Raw genomic sequence first — 12,633 nt, forward strand, 5'->3', positions numbered from 1 at the left:
CATGGAAAATAAGTTGACATTGTCTATACTGTGCATGCGCACATTTCTGAATTAAAAGGGAGGGTTCGTTGGGAAGTCAATGAAGATTACAGTACCGTAATGCCATTAGTTATTTTTTTGAAAAAACAAAACAAAGGTACAGACCGTGTTTTTGTATATAATGTATCTTTTTACATCTCATCTAGCTAGACAAGTAAGTCATTTCACGGTTTATTTCTTCCATAGATTGATTGCAATATTATAATGTCTTTTTCATTCTTGAACTCACAATATATAAATAGCGGTTTTATCATTAAAAATACTGTATTTGAATATTTATTACAATTTGTTAATAAAAAATAAATATTTATATATAATTAAAAAATAACATCTATTTTTTTGTAATCTTCCCAGAGTTATGGTACAGCCCAGAGCTCAGAGAGTTATGGTACAGCATATCAATTAAAAAAAACATGTCAAACCGTGGTAAACTAGGATAAATGCAAAGTTTAACCATATGAAAATCATGGTAACAAAAATGTACAGCTGTAAACTTTTAGCTGTGTGTTATAATTTATTTAGATCTATGTGGTTGAAAACAGTAAAACATTATTGCCAGTGAGACAAACGTTTATCAGTTCCTATCATACTATGTAAGTAAGTGGCCGGGTTTCACTGCAGTTCCGAATTCGCTCTCCACTGTCATGACTTATGTAACATAGCACACACACATACCATGCACATGCCCCACGCTATAGGAAGTGCGAGTCTAAAACACTGTATGACTAAAGGGTGGGTAAATCGCCTTCTCACACAAAAATGAGACTTCATCAATGGAGATCCTATTTGTGATGTATCCTCATGCAACTTTCTATTACAACTAAAGCCATACCAAGCAATTCTCTATTATCTGAGATCTGCTGGAAGTAGCACTGGCAAGCTTACTTAACCAAATAGGAAAAAATAAGCATACAGTATGAGGGGTTTAGAAACCTTTTCATTCAGTATTTATTTTTTATTTTGTATGTGACACCATTTATTCAACATTTCATACATAGATGGAGTTACCTTTACACCTGGTGTGTCCAGGCCTTAAGTCATGTCTCATTGATTTGCAAGTCAGTAATCTCTAGCAGTGGAGTAATGGTTAGGGCTCTGGACTCTTGACCGGAGGGTCGTGGGTTCAGTCCCAGCTGGGGGACACTGCTGCTGTACCCTTGAGCAAGGTACTTTACCTAGATTGCTCCAGTAAAAACCCAACTGTATACATGGGTAATTGTATGTAAAAATAATGTGTAAAAAAAAAAAATGTAATTGTATGTGAAAATAATGTGATATCTTGTAACAATTGTAAGTCGCCCTGGATAAGGGCATCTGCTAAGGAATAAATAATAATAATAATATGCACACGCACAATATGCATAGATATGCACTGTAATGTCACATTATGGTACCTACACTCGCAAAATAATGCTATTTCACCCCATTAAAGATGTCATGCCAATGAGTAATTTAAGTCATGTCTCATTGATTTGCTAAGTAGTAATCTCTAGTTATGCAAAATAGATATTCACTGTACAGTAGGCTATGTCATTTCTTTTGTCTGATCTTCCTTCATAGCCACTTTTTTCATCAGTGCATTTTAGTTTAGATTTTCTCACAAGTTTCGATGTGCTAGGAAAGATACATTTATGTGGAGCTGTTGTTTCAGCACCACAAACTGAAGATTGCAGAAATGTACACGTTTTCAACTTACAACTAATAGAATGAATACAAATACATATAGATGAGTTGTGTTTTGTTTGTTTAGTTAAATGAAAACCATCATGTTTCAAAGCAAACTGGCATTTAATATTATTATTATTATTATTATTATTATTATTATTATTATTATTGTTCTTGTTTTTATCACCATTCCTGTTTTGTATCAAAATTAAAAACGTAGTAGGGCCTACCTTTGTGGAAACCCAGTTTAAGAAAGCTGAACGATATAAGGCCAAATTGGAACTCAGACAGAAACATTTAAATATAATGACTGTATTTTAATTTTAATTAGTTATTTTCATTTGGAAGGAGAATTTCTCCGGCTAAAAGAAAAGTACATGGAAACCCACATTACCCGGCCATTGAAAGAAATGGTTAGCCACCCTATATTTGAAGACTTGTGTGAACAATGGAGAGTCAGAAACATACCAGAAGGAATACAAGATGTTATGGATGGTAAGGCATAGAAGGAATTCAATGGAGAAAAATACAATTTCTTTACTCAGGAACGTTGTTATGGTTTAATGGTTTAATGATAAATGTGGATTGGTTTTCGTCTATTCAAGAATGTTCAATATTTTGTGAGTGTGGTTTACTTGACCATCTTGAACTTGCCAAAACCCAGACCTTATAAGAGGAAAAATGTTATTCTAGCAGGCATTATACCACACATGGGCAGTGAGCCAAAAAGAAATACATTTCTGTCTTATCTAGTAGAAGAATTAATAGAAGCCTGGCTACATGAATTTAACCTGCAGTTAGTGAAACTATATAGAAATGTAGCATTTCATCTTTTCCCAGGACAGGCAGGACAGAAAGACTATAGTGGGTTTGCAAGAGATGCGTGGCCACAAAGAATTTATGAAAGACACATGGAGTGGTGTGGGCAAATTCTGGATAAAAATACCCAGCAGGGTGTAGAACTTGAACGTGAATATGGGGTATTTTGATATAGTACAGATGCATGTTATAGACCAAATGCATATTCTGTTTCTAGGAACTGCAAAACATGTCATTACAATTTGGAAGGAATTACAGATCAAGATATGAAAAGTATTCAACAGAGAATTGATGACTTTGAATTGCCCAGTGATTTAGGCAGAATGCCCAATACAATTAAATCAGGATTCGCTACCTTTACTGCAGATCAGTGGAAAAACAGGACACTATTTTTCCATTCCTTGCTCAAAAGGCATTCTACCATTTCAACACCTGGATGTTTGCAAACACTTTTGTAAAAAGCATGTTATTTGTTATGTTCATAAATTATAACAAATTAAATGCTTGCTGAGGCAGACATGGAGCTTATTATATTCTGCAAGATGTTTGAAGAAAAGTATGGGTCTGACTGTTCCTTTTAGAGATGTAAGTAATAAATATATATTTCTAAAGACAATGACAAGTCTAAAAATGTTTTATTATTCTTGGTTAAATATAAATACTATTTACATCATTACTTACTACATAACCATAGGCATTACATTAAAATATTTAAGTATAATTCACAAGTTTGTGTGCAAGACAGTTGTGATTAAACAATTTTTATAACTGGATAAGTTACAGACAGATATACCATATTGTATTTGAATAAATTGAAAACTTATTCAAATCAATTGAAATGAAAAGCTGAAGGCAAGAAAGTCCCAATGAACCAAGAATGGTTTTCAGTTGTAAAATTACAAATTTGCAGAAGAGTAGCACAATATTGTGTTTAGGCATTGTTATCAACATTAGACAAGTATAATAAAAACACATTCCAAGCATATACGAAAAGGAAAAAATGACATGTATTCTTAACAATGATGAATAGTGTCACAAGTTGTATATTGCTATTGTATTTCAAGCCGTAGAAAGAAAAAAATTCATGTCTCATCATTTGCATGATGTTCACTGACAGTAGGTATATCTAGCCTGGTAAACACAAGCACCAAGGATATAATACAGATTACAGCTTCACAATTATTTAAATTAATGAATACAAATAGGGCAAGATTATTAACTTGAACATAAGGGATTTTTGTTTGGTTCAGTTTTTTAATATGTTGGAATTGGGAATGGTACATAAAAAATTCAATTTGTATATTTATTCTGGCTTGTACTACAAGTTCAGGGGCATCAAAACTAAACTTTATTTTGTACCTTGATATTTGATTGGAGGCTGTTTCCAAAGTTGGATTCCCAATCGCACTGATAAATTGACTTCCCCTTTAAAATAACTTCCCTTAAAAACCTACAAAGTAGTGCCAATGACTTGTTAACAATACATTATCATTAATGTGATCATGGTGGAAAAAATTATTGTTGTAAAATGTATATATATATACAGTATATATATTGCATTTTCTACTCTGATGCATTATGAGCATCAACAATTTACTCAAAGCCTCCACTAGTGTTTTCTACTATATAACAACCTTGACTTGCATAAAGAAGAAAAAACAGTGAGTCAAATAGCTCACATCACTTGATTTTCAAGGTGTGGTATCATAAGCATAATCAGCAAGTACAGAGAAATGTCATCTGTAATTGACAAACCCAGGACTGGAAGACGCAAAAAGCTGTCTAAAAAGGATGAGCAATACTTGAAGATAATATCCTTAAAGAATAGAAGGAAGACAAGTGTTGAATTGACAACACAACAGGCAGAAGGCACAGGTGTTGTTGTCCATCAAATCAACAGTACGAAGGTCAGTCTTGAAATCAGGACTTAAAGGATGTGTTGCAGTAAGAATACCTCTGTTAAGAAAGGGAAACAATATTTTTGCTTCTTTATGCAAGTCAAGGTTGTTATAATAGTAGAAAACACTAGTGGAGGCTTTCAGTAAATTGTTGATCCTCATAATGCATCAGAGTAGAAAATGCAACATGTCTAAGACTTTTGCACAGCAGTGTTTTTATATTATATATATATATATATATATATATATATATATATATATATATATATATGGGTTTATAATTTTTTTAATTGTCACCATCACATAACAATGCAGTGCTATATATAATAAAAAAATCCATTAATTATATTTGATAAACAATTTTGTGCTAGTTGTTTTGCAATCAATAACATGCAAAAGTTTTAAATAGTCTTCCTTCTTCCTACTTTATATTATAAACATCATTTCTTGCTTAGATTGTTACCGTGATTACTAACTCTGGGTCTGCTTCTGAAAAGAATCCTAAAAACAGTCTATAGAAAAGACCACTTTGAGGTGTGCAACTGTAATATCTGTCCCTTCTGCAGCTGTGACTTTTTATTAACAGTGCCGATGGGGCTGAAATGAAATATTTAAAAAATGTGTGATTATTGTTTTGTATTTGTTTTTCATGTAACTGCCTGCCAAAGTAATAATAATAATAATAATAATAATAATAATAATAATAATAATAATAATAATAATAATAATAATAATAATAATATAGGTTCCTGAGCAATGTTTATTTTTTATTGTTATGTAATTTACTTTTCAAGACTAATACACATAAATCATTAAAATTCAAAACACTTAGGAGTGGCATAAAGTTTATTAAACCCCTCACAATCACAATATACTACAATATTAGTCATATCGCTAAATAAAGCTGCAAAACCTTGGCTCCATATTCATTGCTGGCTTCTCCAGAGAGAAACAGGTTTGTAAAGTCATTAATTAAATTAATTCCAACATTTCTACACCAGGAAACCATGGCAAATGTTTCTTTTAGCATCCAAGTAAGCAACGTGATAAGGAAACTCCCTTTTATTTGCTTTACAAAATAAATAAAAATAAGGGCTCATAAAGGACTTCATTTATGATCTCCTCTATTATCACCTGCACAAAAAACACTTGGCTTTTGGAAACAATATGATAATAATAAGTACAGTACAGTACATATATTATAAGGGCCGGACATTCAAAAGAGTTTCACAAGGGCAGTTGCAGGAATTTTAGTGCTAATCGTGATCTGTGAAACCAGGTGTATATGTTTAAGGACACCTGTTTTGTTAGTGTCTATTTACACCCATATATATATATATATATATATATATATATATATATATATATACACATACACACACACACAGTGCCTATAGAAAGTCTACACCCCCTTTTAAAATGTTCACATTTTCTTGCCTTACAGCCTGGAATTAAAATGCATTAAAACAGTTTTTTTTTTTTCATTTATCTACACATCCTACCCCTCAACTTCCAAGTGAAAAAAATATTTTAGAAATTTGTAGAAAATTAATTAAAAATAAAAACTGAAATAGCTTGGTTGGATATGTGTCCACCCCCCTTGTAATAGCAATCCTAAATTAGCTCAGGTGTAACCAATCGCCTTCAAAATCACACACTAAGTTAAGTGGCCTCCACCTGTGTTAAATTGTAGTGTTTCACATGATTTCAGGATAAATTCAGCAGTTCCTATAGGTTCTGCTGGGTAGTGCATTTCAAAGCAAAGACAACCATGAGCACCAAGGCGCTTTCAAAAGAACTCCGGTACAAAGTTGTTGAAAGGCACATATCAGGGAATGGGTATAAAAAGATATCAAAGGCCTTGAATATCCCTTGGAGCACGGTCAAGATGATTATTAAGAAGTGGAAGGTGTATGGAACCACCAAGACCCTGCCTAGATCAGGCCGGCCCTCCAAACTGGATGACCGAGCAAGAAGGGGACTGACCAGAGAGGCTACCAAGAGGCCAATGGCAACTTTGCAAGAGCTACAGGCTTTTATACGCAAGACTGGTCAAAGTGTGCATGTGACAACAATATCCCAAGTACTCCACAAATCTGGCCTGTATAGTAGGGTGGCAAGAAGGAAGCCATTACTCAAGAAAGCCCACCTTGAATCCTGTTTGAATTATGCAAAAAAAACCACTCAGGAGATTCTGTAGCTATGTGGCAAAAAGTTTTGTGATCTGATGAAACTAAAATTGAACTTTTTGCCCTAAATGCAAAGCGTTATGTTTGGTGCAAACCCAACACAGCACATCACCCAAAGAACACCATCCCTACTGTGAAGCATGGTGGTGGCAGCATCATGTTATGGGGATGTTTCTCATCGGCAGGGACTGGGGAACTTGTCAGGATAGAAGGGAAAATGAATGGAGCAAAGTACAGAGAAGTCCTTGAGGAAAACCTGCTGCCCTCTGCAAGAAAGCTGAAATTGGGACGGAAGTTCACCTTTCAGCATGACAACTACCCAAAGCACACAGCCAAGGATACACTGGAGTGGCTAAGGAACAAAAAGGTAAATGTCCTTGAGTGGCCCAGTCAGAGCCCTGACCAAAATCCAATTGAAAATGTGTGGCATGACTTGAAGATTGCTGTCCATCAGCACTCCCCAAGGAACTTGACAGAGCTTGAACAGCTTTGTAAAGAATGGTCAAATATTGCCAAATCTAGGTGTGCAAAGTTGGTAGAGACCTATCCCAACAGACAACTGTAATTGCTGCCAAAGGTGCTTCCACCAAGTACTAACTCAGGGGGGTGGAGACTTATCCAATTATGATCTTTCAGTTTTGTATATATATATATATATATATATATATATATATATATATATATATATTAACAGAATATGTATGCCATAACACAGTGACAATTTAGGCAAGACATATTTATTAAGTTAATCTTTATGAATATTTCTGATAATGAACATATATGATATATTTTCATAAATAGACATAAGAAAAGGTGCTGAATATGATAGAATAATCAGCAATAGTAGACATAAACCTTGTTATCTTCAGCTTTGCAGAACATATGTAAAACCTATTTTTTCAAATATATTACAATGGTCAAATATTTGCATAGGGAATACAAGATTAGCCCTTACACAGTTATTTCCTGAATTCTTTACACCTGTACTCTTAATAAGTTTGTTTTACATGCAGAAGCTTTACAGTGTCAGGCTTCAAGTAGATTTCAAATGTTACATAAACGATTAAAATGCCAATTAACATAACATGCATGAGAGGTAGTGGCAAAAGGTGACATTTTTAAAAAATAATTAAACATATAAGGCCAGTATTTTCATGTTAAAACAAATAACCATAGAAACAGATTTATTGGGGTTACTGTGTCTTTGTTATGAAGCTATGATTAGTTTTTTTTTTATTACTTTTACACTTAAATGCACTAAATCAGCATTTAAACAAATATCCAGTGGTGCTGTGCAAAATGCAAAAGAGAAAGTGAAGTGAAATATTCAGAAACAACATCAAGGCATCTTCTCTGCATCCATTAAAGGTGTTCACTAGCAAGAGAAAGTTATTCAGGCAGCGTGCAGCTGTACATCCTGCAGCATTTACACTGCTTGTTTACATGAACATTAAAACAAAGTGACCAAATTCAGTAGAGCCTCTTTTACTCAAACTGCCCTCTTATAAAAACTGGAGGGTGTCCCCCAACCTTTCCGGACAGTATTAAATCTTGCGGACATGAACCACCCTATATCTGAACAAATAATGTCTCTGAAACAGGTCAGATAAAAGTGGTTCATAAAAAATGCACGATTTTTAATGTGATGTTACAATTGAACAAATATTTGACTTTTAATACTTTGTTGAACTTAGCTAAGCATTGTGCTGTAGGGCCTGATTTACATTTAGCTACAGTGCAGAATGCAAGGAAAACTTTGTAGACCAAATTACTAAGCTTTTCTGGCACATTTAAAACAAAAGCAATAGTGTTGCGCCATTGATTGGAATATTAATGTGCACAGATCCTAAACAGCTGCGCACCTTGATCCTTCTACATATTGCTGAGTGTGTTTCAGTATGAAATGTGAACCAAGTAATAACATACAGTATATAAAGTAGTTCACTCTGCTCTTTTACAATTTGAGGTTTCTACAGGGTACACACATATGGTACATATTGCTTATCTGACACACCAGAATGCAGGCTTACAGCACAACATATCTTACTGTGAAAAGCAATACAATCGCGGCAAGCACCCTTTCCTGAACTCATAACATCTCAGATCATCTCCCTGTTAAATGTTCGTTTTTTAACTGTACATTAACTGTACATAAGATACGCCAGCGGAGTTGACATTTTTACTTTGTTCACAGCATTATCTGAGGAATACAGCTTATCATTAACAGGAGGTTTAGTGGTCAAGGCAAACTTCTAACCTCCTTTTTGCGGTGCTGTAAATGTAAGTTAAATCAGCCCTTAGTGTTTATCAGATATCAAATTACATGTGTTTTTTTTTTGTTTTGTTTTTTATATATCAATGCCACATACATGTAGAAACAGGTAATCTAATGTGGTACCTTATGCCCAAAAAAGTATCAAGATTACTTTGTTTAATGCATACACATATTAAAAAAAATAAAAAAACATGGAAAGTTAACCGTTTAGTACTGGTAAAGCTTAAAGATATCAGTACATGACGATAAACGTCTTTATATTATAAAACGGCACACATCCATTGTTGGATCCCTTTTAATATTTGTGCTTCTTTTGAATTCTGAAAAATGGCATTTGCAGTAAAAGACTACAGGAATCCAGGTGAATGGTTGTTTATTAGTAATGATAAGTAGCTCTTATACCCCATTCTTAAACTTAGACCGTGAGACAGAAATTTTATGAAAATGGTACGTTAACCATTAAGTTGACAAACCATTTTAGGAGTTTCACCTTTTTTCTGTCCAATCTGATTAATCTAGAAAGAACATCAGTGCTGTGCCCTGCTTCCATAATGGAAGCAAATTCCCCCAAATCTTCAGGGCTCCTGATAAAATATACATTTTTGAGACCTCTTGAAACATACAGTAATTCCTGTCATTTACTGACCATGATCATTAAGCATTTTACTATCAGTTTGAGAATAGTTGCATTTTACTCCTGCAGCTACTTAGTAGTCCATCAAAATTCCCTTCTTGCTATATGCAATTAGAAATCAGAATATATTTGTTGTTTCAATATCACAATGTTAGACTTAAAGTTAAAACCACTACAAATATTATAGTTTTAACTGATTAAGTGCTTATTGTGATGTATGAGTGAGAACAAACTACAAAAGTACAGACAGTGACTGTGTTTTTTCACAGTAGCCTGAGTAGTGTTTGAATGTTCTCCAAGAAATCAGCTTCAGGTTGTTTTAAATTGCTTCACTTTAAAATATTAAATATCCCACATCTCTTTTAATAGTTAGGTTTCTGAAGTAGAGCTTGTCCTACGCTGAAGAAGAGATTTGTATACAGGAGAGTTCAAAAACCTTGGGAAGGAGTCTCTGTGCATTAAAGTATATACCTGAAGCTGAGCTTCATCATACATGTTAGAATTGGGCTCTGTCAAGTTCCTGTTGACCACTTCTCGCACTTGAGAGTCAAGGCTAACCTGGAAAATAAGAAAGAAATGTAAGTAAGTAACATACAACCCCCACCCCCCTGTGCAGACAGAAATACACCTATACCTCCCAAAGTGAAACAGTCAATAAACTTGCATTCTCCAAGTTTCTTCACAATTAAATGTAACTGTGACCTACGTACAGTACATACAGGTATCTCCCCTATATCCTTATTAAAAAGTATAAGCTATAGCCTTATTAAAGATTATTGTGCGGATTCTTTTTAAAGATGACAAAAGTATTCTTTAGCCACAATATTGCTTTTCAAGATTATGTAATTGGGATTACTGAGCTGCTGGAAGACATACTATACTGTAAATCTGTATTTCTGCTCTAGAAGTGGATGTTGAGCTGTTTAATGGGATTATTACTGAATTATATGTGGTGCTATGTGTACTGAACTTCGCTTAAGCAGGAAATTCAGTAGCACGAGTAGCCTGGATAGGGAAGATACTGAAGAAGTTGAATAAAGAATGACCATACTGTCCATAACTTAGAGGAAAGTGTGTATAGTATAAACAAGTTATACACAGTCCAGTCAACCAAAGGATGTGTTATTTCTTTTAAGTATCGGGAAGTAATATAATATGTTTTATTTACCATGGAAAAGCTCAGATTTTTATTCAGAGGATTGAGATTTTGTAAACAATCATATCTGAGGTTTGATAAGGATTTGGTAAATGTTGAGACAAAGACATATAAATAATAAGTGGATTTTTTTACAGCTCACCTCTCTCGGCGAAAGAACAGAAATATAGTCTTCATAAATGGTCCTAGATTTTTCTTCTATCACATTCATGTTTTTTTCATTTTTCAAGTCTTCACAAGCAAGCCAGAAAAGCAAGTTCTCTTCACTGTACTCTGAACGTAGAAATTCTCTAAAAATATTTCTTCCATCAGGATTGCTCATCATTTTATCAAAGTTATGGGTCCAGGACCGAACCTCTTCAAGTGTTGGTTGTAGACTAAAAAAAAAGAGAGATTTATTTTTAAAAGCAGCAAAAACAAAAGGTAATTAAGTTTTCACCAGCCAAGGCTCCAGACAAACTTTTTAGGCCAAAAAAACTGGTTGCCAAATCCATTTTAAATATGTCCTAACTATTATTTTTGATTAGCAGTGAGTGGCAGATTTTCTACTTTAATCAAGTAAGCTGCATTAAATTTCATTTTTAATTTCATAAATATTTTTTTTTCTTAGCGGTTACTTAAGTAGCACATTGCTCTGGCTACTGGTGACAGGGAAGGAGAACAGTTCCTAATTATAGTATTTCTATGCTTTCATCGCTCTACAAATGGTCAGTTTCAGTTTAAGAAATAAACTCCCTTCTCCCTGCAACAGCCAACTCTGCTTTAGTACAAAACATTTACTGTTTTTCATTATGGTAACGTCTTGAATTGCTGTGCCTGCTGTTCTACAATTAAACCATCGTCAAACTCCTAACGGTGCACACTAACCAAATCTGTTATACAGTATCTGAGATAAATGTGGTTGCTAAAGAAAATGCAAAGGACAAAAAACAAACAAATTTGACTGGCGAAAGACGACGTTGGTTTATTTAAGTTAACAAACAAAACTTTTTTCACCTTGGTACAGTAACGTTTTTTTAATTATTGACCTTTTTGCTGCGTTTCAGACGCATTTATTTTCCTAATTTTAAGTTTTCGTGGCATTTTGTTAAAGGCACGTGAGCAACACACAACCCTTAGTGCATTTTTAATTTTGTTTTGTTTTTTGTTCCTGTTGTAATTTTTTTTAAAAGCAACTCTTTTTTTACGGTATGTTTTTACACAACAGTACTCACACATGTTTGGTCACCATCACTCCTATTGCAGGAAACTGGGTTACTGTATTTCATTTTCTGATGGTGTTAATACACACCTCTGGACTTCCAGACATTTACATTCGACCAGATTGTTGCCATTCTTCTCGCACTTCAGTTTGAAACAAGTGATATACGTTTTTTTTTGTGTGTTTGTTTTTAAACCCCAAAAAGACAGTTGCCAAAATCCCTTTAGTCACATTTTAGTCACAGTCTGGAGCCCTGCCTGTTTTCCATTCATCCCTTATACATCCTACTCTTATTTTTACAACCCCAAAATCTTTTCGTGTTCGGCTTGGGGTTGTCTTGCGAATGACCCAATTCACTTTACCCAGAGTCGATCTGAAGAAGATCCGATACCAGAAGACCCGACCATCCCTTCATGTAAAAGTGAGACTAGTTTGAATTATTCTTGGGGTAGCCCTAAATGTGTCAAACTAGACTAGTAAATAAAAAAAAAAAAAAAAAAACCTTAATCCGATATTAAATACAATCCATTGACCCTGTCCTTTTTCATTTCATACAAAAAACTTCTAAGTGCCATGCCAGTGGGTGTCATTTTATGGTAATTAAGGAGAGATGTAACTGGTCATCTCTGTTTTTTTTTTTCTCTAAGGATGTTTAAATGCAATTATTTATAAAATGTTTCTATTAAGATTCCCTCAAAGAACAAAAGAGATTCTTTAATGTGCTGTGCTAAAGTTGTGCCCACATGCTAACGCTACT

The 12,633-nt window shown here is 34.0% G+C and overlaps 1 protein-coding gene across 3 annotated transcripts in view; it reads right to left on the bottom strand.

Annotated features, from left to right (window-relative positions):
- Window positions 1-7,322: 7,322 nt before the first annotated feature.
- rgs17 (regulator of G protein signaling 17) overlaps window positions 7,323-12,633 on the bottom strand; it is a 115,723-nt gene continuing 110,412 nt past the window's right edge. For all 3 annotated transcript variants that reach the window (XM_059024354.1, XM_059024352.1, XM_059024353.1), the window contains 2 exons: window positions 10,818-11,052; window positions 7,323-10,077 (listed from right to left, as the gene is read on the bottom strand). In XM_059024354.1, the coding sequence (XP_058880337.1) occupies window positions 9,889-10,077; window positions 10,818-11,052 (424 nt within the window). In that variant the 3' untranslated portion in view covers window positions 7,323-9,888. The remainder of the gene's footprint in view (window positions 10,078-10,817; window positions 11,053-12,633) is intronic.

Source organism: Acipenser ruthenus, chromosome 5, assembly GCF_902713425.1.
Source record: "Acipenser ruthenus chromosome 5, fAciRut3.2 maternal haplotype, whole genome shotgun sequence".
NCBI lineage: Eukaryota > Metazoa > Chordata > Actinopteri > Acipenseriformes > Acipenseridae > Acipenser > Acipenser ruthenus.